This window comes from Pseudonaja textilis, chromosome 3 (assembly GCF_049901715.1).
Source record: "Pseudonaja textilis isolate UNSWEBS1 chromosome 3, rPseTex1.2, whole genome shotgun sequence".
In the NCBI taxonomy this organism is placed as follows: domain Eukaryota; kingdom Metazoa; phylum Chordata; class Lepidosauria; order Squamata; family Elapidae; genus Pseudonaja; species Pseudonaja textilis.
In genome coordinates, this window is record NC_141992.1 from 21,860,989 (window position 1) to 21,885,567 (window position 24,579).

General features: G+C 35.8%; 1 protein-coding gene across 1 annotated transcript in view; it reads left to right on the forward strand.

The window, feature by feature from the left end:
• B4GALT5 (beta-1,4-galactosyltransferase 5) overlaps nucleotides 1–24,264 on the forward strand; it is a 48,659-nt gene extending 24,395 nt beyond the window's left edge. The window contains exons 2-9 of the mRNA XM_026697498.2: nucleotides 2,591–2,725; nucleotides 7,971–8,084; nucleotides 10,818–10,942; nucleotides 11,728–11,844; nucleotides 13,349–13,536; nucleotides 13,711–13,833; nucleotides 15,305–15,406; nucleotides 21,192–24,264. Coding sequence (XP_026553283.1) covers nucleotides 2,591–2,725; nucleotides 7,971–8,084; nucleotides 10,818–10,942; nucleotides 11,728–11,844; nucleotides 13,349–13,536; nucleotides 13,711–13,833; nucleotides 15,305–15,406; nucleotides 21,192–21,339 — 1,052 coding nt within the window. The 3' untranslated portion in view covers nucleotides 21,340–24,264. The remainder of the gene's footprint in view (nucleotides 1–2,590; nucleotides 2,726–7,970; nucleotides 8,085–10,817; nucleotides 10,943–11,727; nucleotides 11,845–13,348; nucleotides 13,537–13,710; nucleotides 13,834–15,304; nucleotides 15,407–21,191) is intronic.
• The last annotated feature ends 315 nt before the right edge of the window (nucleotides 24,265–24,579 follow it).

Below are 24,579 nucleotides of genomic sequence, written 5' to 3' on the forward strand. Positions count from 1 at the left end.
TGATGGGATGACTTTTAATAAAGAATATCAGGAAAGAATGCTGATGATTACAACAGACAAAACATCATTAAAAAATTTACATGAAATTAATGGTCCATCATTCAGTGTTCAACATCTCTGTTTATTGTGAGACAGGCTTGATATGAAGGTATGTGTGTGTAATTGCATACGTGTACCAATACTAATTGCCTGATTTAAAAAGAAAACATTGCAAGCTGCTATATCTATCAAAGTAGGCAATTTTTAAATCATTCGGCAGTTTATCATGCTAGCAATATAGGTAACAGTCTGAAAGCTCTGAAATGTCATTCTGAAGGCAAGTGGACATCATAGTTTTTGAAATTTATTTAATCAATTTTTATAGCCACTCATCTCAGCTGGTGACCCTGGGTGGTGTGAATAATACTAAAAGTAAAATTGAGAACAATGACAATGACAAAAATTAAATACATAGCAGCCAAGAAGGGTAACAATGCATCCAGGAGATAGGTTCCCTCGCACACCCCAAGCCCAGGCAGTCCCAGCACATCCGTAGAGCTTAATTTAACAAACAAGGTCTTGTATGTTTCAGTGCAGCTACCCGCACTTTTGCATGTCCAATTTGATCCAGCCCCCCCTGCCCCCATCTTGCACAATCAACACAACCGGACTGAATTTCCTCCACTTACTGTTCTTGGGAGAGTTTTTTCTCTAACTGAACATAACGTGGACATTGGGGGGCGAAGTTGGAGGTATTAAAGGAACTCTTCTTACTTATGTGACTGTTGCCTTTGTGCCATGCCCCGAATCATCACAATAATTAGATATTCAAAACCAAGGAAGCTTTCTTGGTGCATGTTCATTCTTTACAGAAGGGTGGTAGAAGTTAGTGTTTGCCTTTTTCCCATAAGCTCTTCCTCCAATTTGCCATGCTAGCGTTCAAAGCAGTGACGTTTCGTTTTTCTCTCCAACTATAATCATAATTGTATAAACAAGAACTTCACTCAACTTTGTGTGCAAGAAATTTCCATTTCTTAAATGGCTTCTAGGTAAAATGCTTTTGAAGCTGAGAAGAGTTGTATAAGCTGTTTATGATAGTGGATGTTTGCCTTTTAAGAATAAATAATCCATTAACTATGCATACAGATTTGAGATGCCCCAATACCTGTTTGAATAGTAGTAATCCAGTGGAGATGGTATTTTGCCTATTACCAGATCTTCATCCAGGCAGATTAGGATGATTTGGCCAAATAACTTAAGTATGTATTGGTTTATGGCTGAAGGTTTATATCTGTAAGAATGAGTATGCTGTTTGTTACAGGTTACTTAACGTTAGAAGTACTTCCAACTGACCTAGAATCATTTTAAATATTGAAAATTATATATTATTGGATCTAACAGATAGTTACAGGTAGTTTTTTTTCTGAGTTGGGTTTTCTGTACTTTAGAAAATGTAATTGAATATAAGGGCAGTAGCTCAAATAGCCCAACTTCAGTTCTGTCTGTACAAATAAGCTGATAAACATTGAGATTTAGAGCTTCCTGATACCAGCATATGTCAGTCTTTATTACCAAGCATAACAAGCTCTTGACATGCAGCAGGTTACTGAACCAAATAGCTGAGTTCAGGTTCTTGTATTCTTCCTTCTCTATGCTTTGACCTCTTTTCAGTATTTTGATCTTGTTTAAGTTATTTCCCTAGCCCTTTGTTAATATTTTTACATCTTATCCTCTTTTATGTTCAATAACCATTTTCTAGAACTTCAGTAATAATTTCTCAGAATGAGTTCTAACTTCAAAATGGGCATCTTTCAATATCACAATGCCTCTTTATAATTTAAATGAGGAACATTTCTAGAAAGTTCAAAAGAGCTCAAACATACATATTAACATACTTAATACTGTATATGTTTTCAAGTTAAAACTGATGTGTTCATGCTAATAGCCTACCCTCCCCAAATCTGATAGATTTTACGTTTGCTTGCACTTTTTAAAAACACCCAGATTAGAAGCTAGTAAAAAGATTGCTTTTGTAAAATTTAAATTAGCTTATTAAAATAAAAGTTGTTGTCTCTCTGGATTTCAGAAGTAATAAATGGAAATTTTAGGTAGAGAACTGAAGCAACAATAGCAGTTGTAGTAAGTAGAAAATGAATGGACTTCATATGCAAAAGGGTAACTATTGATGTTTTAATAAATGATCTGTACTCTTACATTCACAAGAACTTACCAGTTGCAATGGTTGGGATGCTTCAACTATGGAAAGTTACTTAGTAAATTTAGATTAATTAGTGCATCTCAGCTGAAAGTATCCCACAGATTCAAGTTATAAGATCAAATAAACAAGAGGAGAAAAGATGGGAACTAAATATAACAAAATAATGTGTATGTTTCTTGGTATTCTTTTGTTTTGGAATGATTTGGAATATAAATTTCTAGAACTATTACTAGAATATAAGTAAATATATTTTAAATTTATTTTAAAATATTTCAATTGCACGATAAGAACTTTCTAAAATATTGGTAAAAGGAAGAGCGGTTTCTGAAATACTTCAGAATTCATTCTCTTTTTCAGAAGACTATAACTAGTCTTATCTTTGTTTCCTTACAGTGAACACCTACCTCTTCATGATGCAAGCCCAAGGTATCATGATTCGTGAAAATATGAGAACAATAGGAGCGCAGGTTTATGAACAGGTGGTCCGCAGTGCCTATGCCAAGAGGAACAGCACTGGAAACGACTCTGGTATGTGGTGGGATTTAAAAATTTTTTACAGCCTGTTCTCTGGGCGTGGCTTGGTGGGCGTGGCAGGGGAAGGATACTGTAAAATCTCCAGTCAGAGGTGGTACTTGCCAGTTCTGTGAACTACTCAGAATTTCCACTACCGGTTCTCCAGAACTGGTCAGAACCTGCTGAATACCACTTCTGATCAGGCCTTTTGGAATATCAGAAGGGAAGTGGGTAATCTAATTATGGAGGAAAGGAGGTTAGGTAAGCTAGCTTTACAGAGAAGGCACATCTCCTGGGACATAGTTCTCCGGCTGGTGGGATCAGCAACATGACCTCACTGCCAGATCTAATAGGGCAGGCTGATATAACTGGGGAGAGGTAATCTGTCATATATCACAGTTCCATGTCATGAAGGATCCAGTTCAACACCTTGAATTGTACCTGGAAGCAAGCTGGCAGCCAGTGCAGATCACAGAGCAGAGGTATAACATGCTCTGTTCTAGGAGTGCACATAACTGCCCGTGTTCCTGCATTTTGTATTAGCTGAAGCTTCTGGATACTCTTCAAGGGCAATCCAATGCAGAGTGCATTGCAGTAGTCCAGTCTGAAAATCCCTAGGGCGTGAGTGATTGTAAACAAGGCATGCCAGTTCTGGAGCATGTGCAATCCGTGCCCAAGACAAAGCTGTACAAAGGTCTTCCTAGTCATGGCTGCCACTTGCTCATCAAGCAGGAATCTTGACTCAAGGAGGATCCCAGGTTTATGAACTGAGCCTGAATGGGGCAATGCAACCCCAGTCACAGGCAAAGATGACTTAGTGAAACCAGTCTACCTCAAATCCAAAGCACTCAGTCTTTCAGTTTCAGCTGAAGCCTGCTGTTCCTTATCCAGAACCTTGCAGCCTCCAGACTCTGGGATAAGATATTCATAGCATCATCTTGTTCACTAGAGGTGGAGATCTATATTTGAGTATCTCAGAATGCTGATGACATCTCACACCATAGCAACAAATGAGTTCGCACAGGGGTCTCATGTAGATGATAAGGAAAGAACACAGCGCCGAATCCTGTGCCACCGCACAGTGGGGGGAGCAAGGGAGGGAATTCTCCCTAATCATCACTAAGGTCCTAAAGGAAGGAAAGACAGCACCATGCTGCCCATTTGTAATCCTCTCAGCCGATCCAGAAGAATATGGTAAATGGTATTGAAAGCCACTGAGAGGTCCTGTATGGCAAGGATGGATGCACTACCCCCATCCTGTCCATGCCAGAGGTCATCTAAAATCACAGTCCATGCAGTTTCTGTCCTTTAGGTTCTGAATCCTGACTGAAATGGATCCAGACACATAACCAGATGCCTTTGATAATTGCTTTAGAAGTAGAAGTGCAGCTGATAACCTGAAGTGGAAGACACCATTTCTTTGAAAATTAACATTGGCTTTATTACTCCTCAGCTATTTAATAAGAACAGCAAAAGTCCTGGCTTGTTTAGTGTTTCTTGCTTTTCAGCTGGCTTAGATGGTGTGACTATGAGATCTCTGATACAAAATGTAGGAAATTTTCCATTGGAGTAGTAACCAACTTTGGAAATGTAGATGTTTATATTTAGCACAACCAACTTCTACATTTGCACAGTACTTTGTTCCAGCCTTTAGTTATGTGGGTGGATCATAATCAGATCATAATCCAATTATATGGGAAGCCATAAAAATCATATACTTAAGTAGTCATGGCTTTTAAAAAGAGTACTTTGTTTTAATTTTTCAATTTTACTTTCAACACCACTTGAACACTAAGCTTTTTCTTCTAACCCACCCAATAGCCAAATTCTCTGGGTGAAATTACATAAATACTAATGTAAAAAAAAAAGAGAGAAATAGGAAAACAGTAGTATACAGGAAAGATATAAAACACATAAAAACTACTGTTGTAGCTTGAAGCAAGGGCTTTAAAATCATTCTGAATGTTAACATATAAAAAACATCTGGTTATACCTGTAATGCTACTATAAATAATACAATGGCTTGACTAGAGAGAACAGTGCATCAGACAAAGTTTTTAAAAAGCACCTTTGAGACAACCATGACCTGGATGTCTGAGAATCTCCATAAATATTAAATTACATGTTACTGGCTCATTTGTACTGCAGGCGCAGTTTTCTGCTCTTGTTTCCTACTCTAGCTTCACTTTTAAATATAAAATGTTATATGTCAAAATAATTTATGCTTGGTTGTGGAAATGTTATTAGCTGGGATGTTGTGTTGCACTAATGTATCCGTCCATGATATTTCATCCTAAAATAAGTAAGCGTGTTTTCGTAGAAACAGTCTCTTGTGCTGACATGTGTTTCTTGAATTATTATTCATTGTAAAATGCACTGCTCATTTTCTTGGTACCATCTCACAATAACGTCATTCGATTTCCTTATAAAAGAAACTATACCCAGGGAAACAGGAAATCATTTCTAATTTCTTTTGCAAGGTTTTTGGCTTCTGAAGGCATCAAAATAGATAACATTGCCTTTGAAATCACAGCTTTTTTTTCAGATTTCCCAGCCAATCTTATCTTCTTTGTAAATTTTAATTGTTTCCATTTCTTAAAGTATTTTCCTGAGATAGTTAGAAAAAAACACACTCTGCAAGTTGATATGTAGTAAAAATTCCCAAATGTATTGCTAGGATACACCATTCAAATTGTATCTTTCATCTGTTTGAATCAATTCCTCTTCAGTAGTTCCCTTGTTCCATCTAAAATTTTAAAAATGATAAAAATGTACATGAAGGGTGCAGTCATAGTTTCTATATGAAAGAAACGTTTAAGGTATCTATGGAAAGAGCATCTTACTTTATGTACTTTTACGGCTTTTACTGCTGATAATACAATAGTACCAGCCAAATAATTTTATTCTTGATTCTTTCCTCCCTAATAATTTTTACTTTTATCTTAGAGCAATTTTGAAATTAATTTAAGACCCTGTAGCAGTTAATTCACAAAAAAGAAAAAAAAGATGTGAAGATTTGAATTTATGATCTCATATATTTACTGGACATTTCATTGTATTTAGAGAGCTATGCAGCCTCTGAACTCATTCACAACCGTCTTTATTTTTGAATGTAATTTTCTCATGAAAATCAGCATATTGTCACATGAACATTAACAGGTTCATTTATAAGAAAGCCACAATAGTTTCAGTAGAAGAGAAATGGTAAAATTAAAAAATGAGCATTCTGAGTAATACGTTTTATATCAAGGAAATTCATGAGTTGATATTCTAGTTGTCTTAATATGCACTGTTCAGATCTATACAAAGTGTAGCTATCATAAAAATTAAGATAAAAAGCAGAAAAAGGGAATTAGTGGTTTGTTACTGATGAGAATATATATGTTGCTATGACGGTAACATGTAAGCAGAATCACCTTGCCTAATCTAGATACTAATGGAGTGCCTTGTATTGCCTAATTTCAGTGTCATGTTGGCCTCCGTCATGGTGAAATATGAGCACCCTGCTGCAATTATTACACATTCTGATAGCTGAACTCCACTGTGACCTTGTTGAAAAAAAATAGAGGACAATTTAAATTTGGGGGAAAAACAATTAGAATCTTTTTATTGTACTTTAGTCTGCATGTCTTCATAGATTTGATATGTTAGGTCAAAACAAAAAATATTCATCTTCAGTGCTATGAAAGATAAGGCATTTTATGTCACCTAAGACATTTTAAAAACAGTTACGTAAATAACTGCAGCTAGCTGGAAAATTTGTTCACGTTTGTCGTAAATAACAACAACATAGAGCCAGGCTTTCCCTATGGCTACTCTGGATCATTGATATTCTCTTTCTTCTGAAGTGAAGAGGGTTTGAAAGCAAGTGAAGATCATTCTGTTTTGTTTGGTTTTCAGCAGATAGGTTGAAGTTGTTGAAAAGATAAACATCCCTGTTAGTTTTGATTTGATACCTGCTACTTATTTTGGTTATTATGTTATTATTTTTATGTTTTACTTGCACAGGGCCTTGCAAAGTAATTGACAGATGTTTGTGATGGCAAACCTATGGCACGTGTGCCAGAGGTGGCATGCAGAGCCGTCGCCCCAGCTCACCTCTGCCGTGCATGCGTGCCTCCTGCCAGCCAGCTGGTCTTTGGGTCTCTGTCGCACATATGGGGGGACACACGCAGGGGGCGTGTGCCCATGTGCGGGAGGCAGGACACACATGGGGGTCGTATGCGCAGGGGTGGGACACATGCACGGGGCACGCTTGCATTTTTGGGGATGTGCACGTGCACGCTTTGGGCACTTGGTGCCGAAAAGGTTAGCCATCACTGGTATATGCTATTGTAAAAATGAAATAAATTAATCATAAATTAAGGTATGTTGTAATATATAAATTTAAATGAGTCCAGATTAAATATCCAACCAATGGATATTAGAAGTGGGAAAATGTGTCGCTGATCCTGAGGATCAATCTGTTCCTCTTAAATCAGTGTTAAGGTCTTAACAGTATACTGTAGCTAATGGAAGTGTGGGTAGATAGTTTGTTTGAGTTTCATTTGTGTTGATGCATTTCAGACTCTTTTAAACATGCAGTCAGAAACATCAAGAACTGGTCTTATTATGTTTGATAATTTTGTCTAGTTCAGAATACTATACAGTGCCTGCCCAGGACATTAAGAGGTTTTTTCAAGCCCTATTTGGAAACATCAGAGTTTAAACTTTAAATCCATTGTGCAGGTGCTGTATTAATGAACTAAAATCTTGTTTCTTAATGAAAATCTGATTTGAAAGAAGAATGGCTTCTTTATCAAAAGAGATAGGTCAGCTAATATTTTATAGCCACTATCAGATACTTCAGTTGAATTAAGTGTCCATAATTCTGCCTGCTTTTGCTGTCCATTTTATATACTAAAAATCCAAATGTTGCTTTTATGGTACTGTTGACATATAAAATATGAGCACAGCATGGCAAATCCTAAGATAAACATTAGGAATTCCTCAAATGAATAAAATTAATAAAATGATGTATTGATACAACTATCAGTGTCTTACTGGCTTCATAGGTATTTAATGCATTAATTCTGGAATTTCTTTTCTTTCTCTTTTTTCTTTGGGAGGAAATTTCATTTCATAATGATGAAATCATGAAAGTTATTGTTTATGTTGCATACTAAAGATATTTAGACAAATAAATGGAATGACTTGACTAGCAATAGTAAATAATGAAATACTTTTGAATAACAGTCTTATTTTCTCACTCTTCCATCAGATTATCCTCTTGATTTGAATCACAGTGAAAACTTTCTTCAAACAACAACTTTCCTTCCTGAAGATTTTACCTATTTTCCAAATCATACTTGCCCTGAGAGGTTTCCTTCTATGAGTAAGTTTTATTACAATTTACATAATCACTCTTCCTTCTTTCCAGTTATATGCTCACATATATAAGTCATATTCCAGCCAGAAATTAACTTTCTGAAACCTTATTTAATTATTCATGTAATAAGTAGATTGCTGAACTAAGTTTATATCATGAAAGAAACCACTGCTTATTTCCTTGAATTGCTTTATACTACATCAAGGCTTCAGCTAACACTTCTAGGCTGTACATAAGCCACTTCTTGAAATGCTGGATAAATCACTGAATTGGCACCAAGTGAAGAAAGATGACTATTTTCTTTGAGCAGGTTCTGTTACTTAGCAAAACAGATTCAAAAAGGATGTTCTATTGAATATTCCTTGAGTGAAGCATCCCTTCATGGCTTTACATGGTCCAGACAATATTTTGTTTATTAATGAACAATAAAATAAAATCTGCTTACTTCATTCATGTCCAGATTTTCTCATCTAGGGATGGGGCAGAAATAAAGACCTTTTACCACATTATTTATCATGTATACATTGGAACTACTCTCATATTTAAAAGTAGGTTATAGTCATCAAAAACATTTTATTATCCACCATAGGCACATGGAGACTCTTCTTAGATATTCATAAAGGTGATACATGAACACCTAAAAGAATATAGATTGTTTAAGCGTAATGTTTATTTGTTAATGACTGTTCAAACTTATGTGAAGGTTCGGGCCATACATTTCAGGCATTACAGGTAGAGCACACATAGGACTGGCTCCCATTATTTATGATGATTAATGTCCCTGCAGTCATGTGATCACCATTTGTAATCTCCTTTGCTGGCTTTCTACAAGCAAAGTCAATGGAGAGACCTGAAGGTGTCACAAGTGACAACCATGTGATTTTGCACTTAAGAATGGCACTGGATTTGCTTAACAATGACGATCAAAAGTGCTAGAATTTCCATTGTTTAGCAGTGCGGTTCTGTGTTGTTACTCTATGTGCCACATTGCTTAGTGGCAGAAATTCCGGTCCCAGTTACCATCATTAAGTGTGGACTGCCTGTAATGTCTGAAACATATGGTCTGAATCTTAAACAGGATTATCCTAAAATGTTGAATTCCATCTACTGTTTCTAAAGGCTGGTATATCCAGTGAAGCATTACAAGTGCACATACTTGAAAGATTCATGCTTCAACAGTGTTTGCTGAGTTTCTGTGCTCTAAATTTAGGAATAAGCTGGGTGAGCCTGATTATATTGGTGAAGGATAATGAAGATTAGTAAAATTATTGTCACCCAGCATAAGTAGCAATTGCTCTCCATCAAGTTTGGTAAATCCAAGCACACAGATTTGTTTTATGTGGTGTTTATGTGCTTCCTTTCTTCATACTCAGTAGTACGGTAAGAATGTGGTATTGTTACATATTATGCATCTGGAAGTAACTGTACTTGGTTATTCTTCCAAATGAAGTATACAGTACATACAGTAATCCTCAACTTCATAACCATCTTTTCAGCAACCACAATGGTGCTAAATAGTGCATGATCTGAGAGTTTATGCACTAGAGAAAAATTCGTTATGTGTCCAATCACACTTGGCCAATATTCTATTCTATTCTATTCTATTCTATTCCATACCATTCCATTCCATTCCATCCTCCCCTCCTCTATTCTATTCTATTCTATTCTATCCTATCCTATCCTATCCTATCCTATCCTATCCTATCCTATCCTATCCTATTCCATTCCATTCCATTCCATTCTCCCCTCCCCTATTCTATTCTATTCCATACCATTCCATTCCATCCTCCCCATCCCTATTCTATTCTATTCTGTTCTAAACTAAGAGACTTTTGACCGATGCTCAAAAGTTATGGCCATTGCATCTCCCCCATGGTTATGTGTTTATTATCTGGGTTCTTGGCAAACCATTCGCACTTATGACAGGTTGCCAAGCCCTCCACGATCATGTGACCACCATTTGCAATCCTCAGAAAGCCAACAGGCAAACCAGCCGGAAAGGTTGCAAGTCACTTCATTTCTCTGAGTAGCAGTGCTCTGCATGGAGAAATGAAGCTTGGAGTGCTTTGCTTCTCCACGCAGCACACCACCTCCTCTCCTGCCCTGAGCTAGGGAGAAAGACTTTTTAACTTTCTATCACATGGCAGAGAGGAGAAATACTGGGCTGAAGAAAAGAAGCTCGGATCATTGGGATCTGAGCTTTTTTCCCTCTGGCCAGTTCTGTACATAGAGAGGAGAAGAGACCTCTGTTGTCCCTTTCTTTGAAGATCCGTGTAAATCATCTAGTGACTTGCCTGGAAAAGCCAAGCCAGCAATCGCTGAACAAGACAATCACATGTTCCTTGCTTAATGATGGCATTGACTTATTGCTGCAATAGGCATCTCCATCACAATCATAACATGTAGGCTATCTGTAATACCCAAGTACTCCTTGAATGTAAGAGGCTTCTAATTCTTATATCATCTAATTCTTGTACTATCAATAATCCAGTAACCCTTCAAATTGTATTTGCAAGGGTATGGTATCTCCTGATAATCTGAAGGTTTAAGTAAATTTATTGGTTTAGTATTTGGATTAAAATAGTAAAGGGGTAATTAATTCTGAAAATTACAATTGATTGCAAGATCGCAATAAGAGTAGTATAACAACAAAATGCATAATACAATAAGGAGATATTGCAAAATGTATTTTTAGAGCTGTGCTTGCTGTTTCTGATTTTCTGCTATTTACATACACAGAGGGGCCAATTGATGTAAATATGAGTGAAATCAGTATGGATGAGATCCACCAGTTTTTCTCTCAAGACCCTACTATCAAATTAGGAGGCCACTGGAAGCCTAGTGACTGCTTGCCTCACTGGAAGGTAAGTTACAGGAAGGGAATAATAATGCTATACCATCTCAAATTCTGAATTTGTTATATGCAACATAAAGGGATTATATTTTTCTGTTGAAATGTTTTTATATAAGCTGTTGGCCTTGTAATTCAGGTTTTTTTTTTTTTTTTGGTAGCTGTTATAATAGACAAGAAAATCTGTACAGTAAAGTTCTTAGTGCTTTCTGAGCTTAGTTGTTCGCTTGCAAATATTTTATTACACAGCTAGCTAATATTGTTAGTGTGTCTCGCACCCAAGTTGTAAGCAGAGTTTCTAGCACTACTGATTTCTCCACTTTGGAAATCTCACTTCAAGAACTGATCTTTGGAATATTAAAAATAAAATTAGGGATCTGTCTTGAGGTTCAATGTTATATTTTAATGTAATGCAAGTTCAAGAACAAAGCCCTGAAGCCACAGATTTAAATGTTATTAATTATAATATAATATTTAGTATTAACGGACAATGAGATTTGTTTACAAGGACTGAAATGATTGAGCCCATTTCACCTCCAAATCAGAAGTGTTGACACGTGCTTGGTCTCTGCAATCTTATTAGGCTAAAATAAATTAATTTGAATTTTATTGTAATGTATTTGAACAGAATTTTGCAAGAAAAGAACATTTAGGCAAGCTAATTCCCACTCTTAAGAATACGAGGATTTTACTTACAAAAATAATATCCATGTCAGGTTTACATCTTTGCTTATCCAATATTGATAGCTTAGGTTGCTTGCTAGATCTTAGAAGAGCTCATGATCTCTCTCCTTGTAGGTGGCTATTCTTATTCCATTCCGCAATCGTTTTGAACATTTGCCGGTTCTCTTTAGACATCTTATTCCTATGCTACAACGCCAACGTTTGCAATTTGCATTTTATGTCATTGAGCAAGTAAGTTTGCATTTACTGTTTTTGTTTTCAAGGTTAATTTCTAGATGTGCGAAGGCTTAGTTTGTTTTGATAACATTTTCTCACCAAGTCAAATACTGAAGTAATTCTTTTAAGGAGGCAACTCATGTCATCCTGAAGCCTTGGCTGACTGTTCCCCTAGCCAGAAACTTCAACCCATGCAGAGAGCAAATATAAAATATTCTTCCAGTTACTGGAACTGCTGGAGGAGGCCCCAGGAGAGAAATGAAATTATGTATGTATTTCATTTTTAGAAGCAAGGAGGACATATTGCTTTACAAAAATCTTCATTTCATTTTTGTTTCATTTAACGTATACAATAAAACTTTTAAAGATTTGCACAGATCTGCTAATTTCTTGTCTAATGATGGAGAAATGCTGATCTGTTGTATAATAGCAATAGCACTTAGATTTATACCGCCCCAAAGTGCTTTACAACACTCTCTGAGCGGTTTACAAATGTCAGAAAATTGCCTCCAACAATCTGGGTCCTCATTTTACAAACTTTGGAATAATGAAAGGCTGAGTCAATTTTGAGCCCACCAGAATCGAATTCCAGGCTACGAGCAGAATTTGCCTGCAATAATGCATTCTAACCACTGCACCACCTGGGGTCCCAAAACCCTATAAAAAAGATCAACTCGTACAGCTTTTGCTCAACAATATTATATCTCAAATGTTCAGAGAGTTGTTTCAAATTTGAAGTGATGGAAGTCTTCCAAGAGAGTGTATGTGTGTTTTGTTTGTTGATTTGTAGTTAAAATCTAAGTATCTAAATCAAAATTTTGGTACTTCTGAAGACTTATAACTTTAATTGACTCAATATACCCCAATAATTAATTAAACTTTGTACAAAAATGTACAAAGCTCCAAAAATAGATTTAAATTGCCACACTTTTCCTCGATGAAATTCTTACAGTGTTTACATGTTTGCTTTTTTCTTTTTGTACAATTGCCTATACATCTGTGTAAGAGCCATTTAAGAAGTGGGATCCTTATGCTTGTATCAAAAGGTCTTGTAGCTTCTTGTGCAGACTAGTTTGGGCTTTCATAGGACAAAAGTGATATATAAATGTTGCATTGCATTTATATATTTAAGTGTTAATCAGATTCAGCCTATATATCTAGGTGGGCATGATATCACTGTGCTTCTAGGAATGTGTTTAACTCCTATTTTTCAAGAATTAGCCTGGCAGCAGTGTGTGTCTTCTTTGGTATTTGTAGTTAGGCTTTAGGGTGGTCCTACAAGCCCTCATATGTCTATCTGCAGGCCTTAATCTGCTGATATGTCAGACATGTCAATCTAATGAAAAAAAAAATCAGGCAAAATTTGAAAGAAAAATCTTTGTGTCTTTGAAATAGAAAATTTACCATACTGTAAGATTTGAAGCAACTAAATGCACCTATCATCCACTACAAGTATTGGAACTCAGGTTGCCTTGTGAATGAAAGTAAATATTTTTTATATATTGGGCTTTTCTTCTAGGCAGGTAATCAGCCCTTTAATCGTGCTATGCTCTTTAATGTTGGCTTTCGGGAAGCTATGAAGGACTTAGATTGGGACTGTTTGATTTTTCACGATGTGGATCATATACCTGAGAATGATCGTAACTATTACGGATGTGGACAGATGCCAAGACATTTTGCTACTAAGTTGGATAAGTACATGTATATGTAAGTAAGTGTAATTACCTAGTGAGTTTAATGCTAAAAGTAGAAAATTAATTAGAAGCAGATACTACTGTAACTGAAACTAATTGAGACAAGCTACAACCACATATTTGCTGTGACCACTAAAAACTATTCATTTCAACCTTGACTGACATTTTTATTTTCATATATCTTTAGACTTCCATATGCTGAATTTTTTGGTGGAGTGAGTGGCTTGACAGTGAAACAGTTCAAAAAAATCAACGGCTTTGCAAACGGGTTCTGGGGCTGGGGTGGAGAGGATGACGACCTTTGGAACAGGTATGTTGCCTACAAGAGAGGGAGAGGGTGGTTGGCATGTAATTTCCAATTAACCAGGCTCCATGATTTAGTTTCAAATTCCACAAGATGTGAACAAAAAGAATTGCAATATAAAATTTAAAAGGAGTGACTTTGTCGGTCTTTTCATTTGTATCCTTGGTTACATCTTACATTATATACTCATCTTAGCAATACCAACTGCCTGAAAGTCTTCCCTATTTTCTTTTTATGCTATTCAGCCCTGTTTTGGCAACTGACACTCTTACAAGATAACATCTAGAACAGTGGGCTGCGAGAAAATTTTGGTGGGCTGCAGACAAATCTCACCCCCAGAGCACCACCCCCCCAAAGGAATTAATCCAGACTGCGCAGAAACACAAGGCTGGGCTGCCCACATGGCCCGCAGGAACCCTCCCCGCCCACTCACTCCTTACCTGGCAAACTTGCCTGCCAAATTGCTATTTTTCCTTTTTCCGACCATCAGCTGTTCTGCTATACCAGGAGATTTAGATTAGCTTGGAAGCAGGAAATGGTTGGATTTCTTGCTTTCTAGCTAGTCTTTAGATCTTTGGCTCTACTTTTAAGCACAGCCAAACCTCCCTTGGGACTGAAGGTTCTATTATTCAGTGCAGACTCGCAGCAAGCAAATTTGAGAGACTGAGCTAGCCGATGGCAGATAGATAGATCACTGAATGATTCTGTGAGCAACTCAATCTGCCTGCCTGCCTGCTTTTCCTGATTTTGGGCAAAAGTTGCTCTTTTTTAAAATAAAAAATTCAATATTTATATAAATATTTATAATATTTACATACTAGCCATGCCCACAAATTAGGCCATGCCCACAGAACCTGTTAGTGGTCCCTGGGATTTTAAATTATGAGTTTGGTGGTCCCTGAGGTCCAAAAGGTTGGTGACCCCTTATCTAGACAATACCCACCTCCCAGCCACATCATTATCACTGATACAAAGTTAGCCTTCCTTCCCATCGTTAATTTTATATCAATTTAGTGTTGCCATTTATTGTTTTAACATTTCATTTTGTTGCTTTTATTGATTGTAAGCTACCTAGGCAAGATAGGTGGCATATAAGTTTAATAAATAAATAATAAAAAATAAAGTCTACATCTTTCACCTTTATAATTTAAGTTGACCCATGAAGTACTGTTTATTTCCTGGCTATAGTTAATTTACTCTTATTAGATAAGCTGTTTTTAGAAGTACATAAGAACAGTACTTGTTATAGCTATATCCCATAGTTTCATAGTTATCAGTAACATCTTATTCCTTTTCTTTCCAAATAACAGCAGGCTAACACACAACTAATTCAAATGAACAAGTGTATAAATAAGCTAATTTAGGAGATACGTTGGGATGCTTGCTTATGAATAATGTTGATATGATGTTTGCTCAAATGATTAGTGTTGGCAAATATTAAATTCAAAGCAGTTTAATGACTCCCTTTCTCGTCCAGGGTTCACTATGCAGGCTACTTGGTTACTCGGCCAGAAGGAGATACAGGGAGATACAAATCGATTCCCCATCATCACAGAGGGGAAGTTCAGTTCTTAGGAAGGTAAATAAAATGTTGTTATAAATATTATATATATGCAGATTCTCCAGTCCATCAAATTTGACTGGATGAACCTCCATTGTATTTCTTAAACAGTATAGTTTACAGATTAACAGAGTTGGAAGGAACCTTGTAGGTCATCTAGTCCAACCCCCGACCCAAGCAGACTCTATACCATTTTGGACAGATGCCAGTCCAGTCTCTTCTTGAAAGCTTCTTAAAAGCTTCCAGTGATTAGATGGTTGGGCCCATTAAGCGCTTCATTTTAAACACAAAATCCTGTGGATCTTTACTTTGTAGCCTCTAGAGATTGTGTTGCTTTTCTTTATGATTTTTGATCGTCTGACTGTATTTCAATTTGAGTTTAAGATGATTCTAAGATAGAACTAACTTGCTATCTCTGCATAAAAGTATATGTGTTTGTGGGATAGGTAGTTATGGTAGTTTAGATTATCTTTTGTCACGAACTAATTCAGCGCTCCTTGTTTTTACAGCCAAGACATATTTGTCCCAAGCTATTTCCTAACTATTGAAAGCCTTGCCAAATGTTCAGATGTCTCTACTGGAAAAGCACAATTATTATGGATTATTCTCAGACAGATTTCAGCAAAATGTTAAGATCCCCCTTTTCTTTAGTTAGCAAACCTGATGTCTTTGTGACTTCTACTTTCATGGATATACATGTAGTCCTTGACTTATAATCAAAATTGGACCGGAAGTGATGCATTCATTAAGTAAATTGCACCTGATTATACAACTTTTTTTCAAATCACATGAGCAAAACAGCTTCTTCCTTTTCTAATCAAAAGCCTCCAGGGAAGGCTGCAAATACAGTTGCTAAATGGTCAGATTCTGATCGTGTGACTATGGGGACATTGAGACGGTTGTAAATGTGAGGACCAGTCATATGTCCCTTCTTTTTAGGACTCTCATAACTTCAAATAATCATTAAATGAAAGGTCATAAGACATAGAGTACCTGTAGTCTGGATATTTTCTCAGTTCCGGCTTGAGTTGTAGTTTTGGCCATTGGGAGGATACTATTTACTGCCCACTGAAATAGGCTGCAAAATTATGCCTATTTAACTTTGCATTCCTTGTCTTTATATTCATTTACATATGGTTGTATGAAAAGTTTGTGCTCATAGTAAATTTTGCATCAAGATTTCTCATGCAGATCAGTACTGAATTATAATAACCTTGAAAATGAATTGCAGTTATATTCTTGGTTCTGAATGCTGTATTTTTTAAAGTGGCCTTTTTATGTATCAAGCATATAGAGATTTTTATAGGTCTGTTTTAATGTAAAATTCAGATTTCATATTGCAGTATATAGTTCCATTTAATTGTATTCCGAAGCACAAAATGAATTTTTTTGAAATGATGTTTCTTCTCATTTTTCTCTTAGCCTTTGCTTTGCTGTTGAAGTTACCATATAGTGATTGTGTTTAACTGGGAATTAGAGCAGCTATAATTTGCAGGGTTTTTCCCCAGCCTCAAGTGTTTGTGGGACATTGATGCTCGTGTGGAAAGGAGAGCTTCAATACCCCAAACTGATGTAGTTTTTTTTTAAAAAAATGCTTTGGGCCAAAGTGTATTTAGGATCTATTAAGTAATGAATCACTATTTCATTTCAACCTTAAACATTTAAACAGTTTTTAAGAAAAGTTTCTAGAGTACCATCATTAGGGAAAACTTGCTTTCAAAAGCAACTGTTTAAAACGCTTTCTCCTGTGGATTACAGTTGTTACATTTCTTGTTTTTGAAGTAATCCTCAGTTTTTAGTTGCTTGGTTGATTTATTCAAAGACAGCGCGCGCCTGAGTTCTCATACTACCTCTTCTCTTTTTTCCCATCCTCCTTGTTCTGTTATGAAACTGTTGCCTGTTTCAATTCCAGCTGCTAGCAAGTAAAAGCAAGCCAGTCCAAGGGAGAAATTTAGACTGTAATGTGCAAGTGATAGAGCATTAAATGATTTAATTGACAAGGAGCTCACTAAAGGGACTTCTATCCCAGCAACACATTTCCCTTTGCTCTTCCTGAAGGAGAGGGAGGGGGAAATTGCACCTTCAGGAATTATGGGATTATGAACATTTATGCAACACACATGTCATTACCTGTTTTGTTGTTGTTGTTCTGGTTAAGCTTTGCTAGTAGAAAATATATGCTAACAGAGGTTATAGCTCCATTTATGCTGAAGAGGACATTTATGTTATATCCTAAAGGAGTGCAGCTAGGGATCTCTGTATAAAATTATGCCATATATTCTACTTCAGGATATGGAACAAGAACTAGGGGAAGCTGTGTGTGTCTGCACGCAATATGTATTATGTACACGTGAACACATTCCCAATTATATATCTGAGAAGAGAGAGTTCTCAGCTTTAGTATCTCAAACTTCAACAAGCAGTAAATGTATAAAAAGGTCACTGACTCTATATAAAAGTTTCAAATGTTACGGAACAAAGAGGACAATATCAGCATATCAGGAATTCTGTTGTAACAGCCTACCTGTGCATCTGGAAGACAGTCAGTGTTGTAGTTTCTGCGTTTTAGTGTAAGATTTCTTATAAATTTGGGGTCATTTTTCAAAAGGACTTTAAATTTCTTTAAACTGGCAGCATATTTTTATCTTGCTTTATTCATTGTTTTTGAATTGGGCCCACTGATAACTACTGGAACATCCTTCCTTCTGCTTATGCTTAATATTTTTTTTTTATTAATAATGTTTTGAACTGAGATCTCTGGCCATTAGTCTAGTGCTACTATAACTCATTTGTGTGGGCATGTTCATGGTAGGAAATGTAAATTATAGAAAAGATAAATACAGAAAACAGGAGGCTTAATTTTCTATATACTGTAGAATAGAATAGAATAACAGAGTTGGAAGGGACCTTGGAGGTCTTGTAGTCCAACCCTTGTTCAGGCAGGAAACCCTAAACCATTTCAGACAAATGGTTATCCAATCTCTCCTTAAAAACTTCCAGTGTTGGAGTACCCACAACTTCCATTGATTAATTGTTCTAACTGTCAGGAAATTTCTCCTTAGTTCTAAGTTGCTTCTTGGTCAGTTTCCACCCATTGCTTCTTGTCTTGCCCTCAGGTGCTTTGGAGAATAGCTTGACTCCCTCTTCTTTGTGGCAGCCCCTGAGATATTGGAACACTGCTATCCTGTCTCCCCTAGTCCTTCTTTTCATCAAACTAGACATACCCAGTTCCTGCAACGGTTCTTCATATGTTTTAGCCTCCAGTCCCCCTCTTGGTTGCTCTTCTCTGCACTCTTTCTAGAGACTCAACATCTTTTTTACATTATGGCAACCAAAACTGGATGCAGTATTCCAAGTGTGGCCTTACCAAGGCGTAATAGAGTGATATTAACACTTCATGTGATCTTGATTCTATCCCTCTGTTTATGCAGCCTAGAACTATGTTGGCTTTTATAGCAGCTGAGGCACACTGCTGGCTCATATTTAAGTGATTGTCCACAAGGACTCCAAGATCCCTCTCAAAGTTACTACTATTGAGCAAGGTACTACATATACTGTACCTGTGCATTTGATTTTTGATTTTTTTTTGCCTAAATGTAGAATCTTACTTTTTTCACCATTGAATTCCATTTTGTTAGATCAGGGGTTCCCAACCTGGGGTGCTCGCACCCCCTGGGGGTGTGAGACGATATTCCAGGGGGTACGAGAAAAGTCCAGGTAAATAATAGGATATTGGCTATATGTTGTCATTTTTATTTTCAGGGGGTGCGAGCTTCGAGTGAAATTTCTTTAGGGGTTCAGGGCAAAGAAAAGGTTGGGGACCACTGTGTTAGATAGTGCCCAATGTTCAACAATGAGCCTATTGTTTTCTTGACTTCTTTCTTGTTTTTAACGTGTTGGAAGAAGCTTTTTGTTGTTGTTGTTGTTGTTATTTTTTACTTTTGTCGCAAGCCTTTGTTCATTGTGAGCCTTAACTTCCTCATTTCATCTTTACAGGCTCAGGCTATTTGCTGATATCCTGCTTTAGTTATTTACCCCTCTTTCCACTTTTTACACTTGTCCTTTTTGTCTTTAAATTTGTCAGAGAATTCTTTATGCCATGTTGGTTTCTTTTGAGAGCTGTTATTTTTCTTCTTCATTGGTTTTATGCTAGATGGGGCTAGATTCCAGTGGTTATATCATAACCTGATACCGTAGTATTATCCATAGAGAACTAGAAAGGAGCATATCTTCCTTCAATTGCTTTACTGACTTACGGTCTTAGAATCATTCATATTTTCAATCACTTAATCAGACAAATTACAATCATTTATGTCTGTTTTACATTGGCTGGATTCATATGTCAAGGTAGACCATTTAAAAATAATTACATGTTAATGTAATGAATGGTTTAGTGTGTCACATGAACTTAGAAAACAATATTAACTGTGATTCAATTAAAAGTGTATTTTGCAAACATGGGTCAGTTTTTCTTGGAGAAAATGTATTGCTTGTATTGTACACCACAAAAATCCATACTTTATTTAATGATCAGTTGTTGCATAAACCACAGTTGGCAGATTCACACAGCACTAAGACATATTACAGTTTTATGCAATGTTTAAACCAAAGATTAACTATTAAATGATTACATGAAAAATAAAAATGAATAAGAACTGTATTAAAGCTTTTAATTATTAATTTAATGGATGGAAACTGATCAAGGAGAGGATTCAACCTAGAAATAAGGAAATAATATTTTCTGACAGTGAGAATAACTAACCAATGAAACAGCTTACCTTCAGAAATTGTGTGAGCTTCATCACTGGAAGCTTTCAAGAAGAGACTGGACTGCCATCTGTCAGAAATGATGTAGGGTCTTCTGCTTGGGTGGGAGGTTGGACTAGATGACCTACGAGGTCCCTTCCAAATCTGTTATTCTGAAATTAAGAATTTGTGCTTCAGCCTTTCTCATGAATGTAAGAAAATGGAAGTGTCCGAAAAAGTTTTCATTCTTATATATATTTATAAAAATGAGTGAAATCTATATAAAGGATGGATTTTAGCAAACAATTTTTTTTAATCCATGTTAAGAAGTTTTCATTATATAAAATGAAAGTAGAATTTTTAAAAAGGGAAGTGTGTGATTCAGGATGAGATTTATGGAGAAGGAAAACAGATGCAATAATTTTTGTTTCTCATCAGAATTGGTCAGAGCAGATGGCAACATGTTGGAAAATAAATCCTTTGGTTGAGCAATACTAGAAAATTCAATGAAGTGAAAGAAAAGAATTGGACAATTTAAAATAAAAAAGCTTTTTTATAGTTTGTAATGTGTAATGCTTTCATATTTGTCTGTTAGGTTTATATTTTGGTGTTGCTTACATAAATTTTCTTTGCAATATTTATTTATCAGGATCTGAGCATTTCAATAGAAATCCATTATTCTAGTTTAGATATCCAACTCTGAGAAATGATTGTGTTCATATGACATCCCTACCCATGGTTAATTTATCTATGCTTTCCTCAGTTAATTCAATTACTTGTGTTCATACTTTATATACCTGCTTATATACTGTGTATATAAACTAATATAAATACAAAATGAAGCTGCAAATAGGATGTACATTTTTGGAATCCAGGTGAATTTGTATTCTGAGTCATACCTTTTAAAGTGGACATGAATGGACTTTGGATGTCTGCAGCTGCATTTGGATATTTTAAATAAATTATTGATATTCAAAATGTGTAGTGATATTGATAGTTCTTTTATGTGACATGTTGGAACAATATTTTTAATGTTTTCCCTTTTCTTTTTCAACAGATATGCACTGTTGAGGAAGTCCAAAGAGAGGCAAGAATTGGATGGCCTCAATAATTTGAACTATTTTCCAAATATTACATATGATTCTTTGTATAAAAACATAACTGTCAATCTAGCACCAGAGCTGGCTCTGGTGAGTGAATACTAAGAGAATATGAGAAGAGAATGTCAAGAGATGGTTTTATATATGTCTCCTGGACAAGAATAATCTTGTGTCTCATGAAGGATCACAGTGTTTTGAAGAATAATTTTCAAAAATACGCACCGAGATCATCAGACTGTAGACATATTCACACTGTCAGCGAGTTCAGACTTAACTTGCTTTTTGATTTCTTTTTAAAAAGAACAATAGTGTGACCTGCTGATTTTGTTCCAGCATTACATTTCCTTAAGCAATCTCCAGTAACAAATAGAGATTGAATGTGTTTTCCTACTCATAAAACCAGTTTGGCTTAAGAAAGAAAGAAAAGTCTTGGTTTCTTGACTTTTAGGGTGCTGTAAGCCACAGGTGTCAAACTCTCTGCGTCATGTTGTCATCACGTGGCGTTTCGTGGCATTTTTACCCTTCGCAGAGCTGGGCTGGGTGTGGCCTGTGCATTTTGCATCCGGCCTACAGGCCACCAGTTTGACACCCCTGCCATGACCATTATTGAAGATGAACTGTTACCTAACAGTGGCGCCATTCTTTTGCATTTGTGTTTGCATTGGTTTTCTAATTGACTTGCTTGAAGGGAAAAAGATATATATCTATATATCTATATATACCCACAATCACTTCTTAAAGAAGTATAGATGTAGATAAGCTGTATAAATTGCTTTCTTTTATTTTTTAAAAAATGCAGTTCAAAACTGAAGCTGAAGGTTTACAACTTAGTATAACTCAAGTAAGCCCTCAATTGTGCAAGCACTTCAATACATCAGGATGACATGCAAGTAATTGTCTTCAGGGCTATTTAAGCAGTTGTTGGTGGGATTGAGACTGTCAGTTCATTGGTTATTTTAGAAACAATACCAGTGTTTATTGGAAAAGGAGGAATCTGGCATTGGGAGAGAGAATTTTATTCATGAAAGTGTAAAAGCCAATTGCATTTGGGGGAATTGCATAGTCTTTCTGGAGTTGTGGTTTTCTTTTTTTCTTTTTTGGTGTGTGACCCAGTGCATTTTGTCCCCGTATTCCAAACTGACAGCAAAACATCAGAGAAAATATCTCCCTGTTTCATCTTGGTAAGGGACAAAAAGTCCCCAGAAAATTAACCAAGTTTCCACTTCATTTGGTTGAAGTTTGCAAATCTTTCAGTCTGTTGTTCGAAAAGTCTATAGTGATTTCTGTAACTTTAATTGGGGGTGGGGGGGTGGGATGAATAATATTTTGATATCTTTATTGTGTAAATGAAACTGAACTAATATAGATTAAAACTGTAGGTTGAAGTTCTTGGGTATGATTATTAACCAGAAAAACATTGCACAAGTACAAGTACTGGGATAAATGTATCCAGACTCCAACTCTTAATTACAAGAATGAAGGGCATTGAGATTAGTTTTTTAAAAAATGTGAATATCAGGCAGAATTGGTTGGTCCATAATCTCTATCTAGTTTTTGTTTTAACCTTCCATAATAAGTTTGTGCCTTTGTTTTGCTTTTCTGCTTTAAAACCAGTCCATCTCTTTATATAGCATGTACAGACTTTTTTAAACCGGGGTATTTTCTCTGGTAAAACAAATTGTTCTTTAATATATATTTATAGACAGAGTTTAATGTGAAAAGTAGTTTAATCTCTTTGATTGCATTGTTGCCTTCAGTTGCTTTAACTTGTATAGGAGACTTTTTTTTTCTTTAAAGATTTTGGGTTTGGTAGATATATGATCCCCCATATACAACTGCTGTGGAGGTGATTAACCAGGCCCATTTTTTTGAATCTCAAGGGTTATGAAGGGGTGAATGTGTGCTTGTGCATGAAAGAGAAAGTGTGCATGTGTCCATCTTATTGGCGGATATGAAAGGGCAGGAAGTCTGTTCTTGAATTTGCTGATAAGTAGGCTTTAATATTGTTCCATAATAGTACCTTTACGGTTGCTGCAGAGGGAATAACTTAGTTTTCATTCTTTTAATGGCACATGAAGCAATAAAGACTTCTACATTTTGATAATTTTCAGTTGTGAATAATTCGTATGTATTTTTTTTAACTTGGAATGCTAGTAGAAATTAACATTTTATTTAATGGTGCTTCAGTTGAGAATGTGTTTCAATCTGTCTTAATTCACCTTGACATTTCTAAACAGCTATTTGGCAGTGCTGCACACACAAACACACACACTTTAAAAATAGATTGTGCACCCTTCTACTATACCCTCTGAATTACCTCTGCTAAGAAATGCACTTGTTGAAGATTGGTGTGAAAGAGTCAGTTTCACTTCTTAATTAGTACTGGATTCATCCTCCCCCCCCCCAAAAAAAATTTTTTTTCTTCACCTTCCTTTAAAAGCGTGGAATATATTTTAAATGTGCACTGTTGCTTTTATCAGATAAGTCAGCTATTGTATGATAAATGTAATTGTTGGAAACATAACTGTTAAGTGCATGTGTTGTTATGGTGTTTTTAAAAATCATTTAAAATCTGTACATTAATAGCTGACATTTCAACAGAGTGCTCCCCATTTTCATCAGCAGTGTCAGCTACTATTGCTAAGGGATAGAACACTATCATTACAAAATGTATGTTTTATATGAGCCATTTGGATCTTTATTTGCTAAAATCTCTTTATATTTTTTGTAAAAGCTGTTTTGTACTCAGTTTAACATCTGAGCGACCACTGTGCATTTCCAAACATCTACTGTCAAAGATAGAATTGAATCATATGTAATTTCTTTCTTTTTGTTGTTTTCAGCTTCTCTGTGGTTTCTGTGAGGCTCCAGGGGTATATTTTTGCACTGAAATCTAGTGTTAAAACACAATTTTCAGCAATCCATTGTATCATTGCATTTATTCACCTGTGTGTTTGTACATTTTTGTATTTGTTAACTTATGAGTGATTTTTTTCCAGTAAAAAGAATACATATTCAAGAATCAAGAAATGGTAATGATGTTGCTTTATTTATGAGTGAATTACTAACGTGCAGTTCAGTATAATAAAGAGCCTGATTTATAGGTATGCCTTAATGCACAATTAGATTAATTTTACAATTTAAAAAACATGCTTTTAGATTGTTAATTATTTGACTGTTTCCCTTTCATTACAGAAATCAACACATGAACTTTATTTATTAAACTTATTTATATTTATATGAAATTTAACTTTCAAATTTCTGTTTTATAAATAAATTGCTTCATTGTTTTTTTAAAGGCCATATAAACAAATCAAATTACTCAAGTGTTTGTATAAGCTCCTA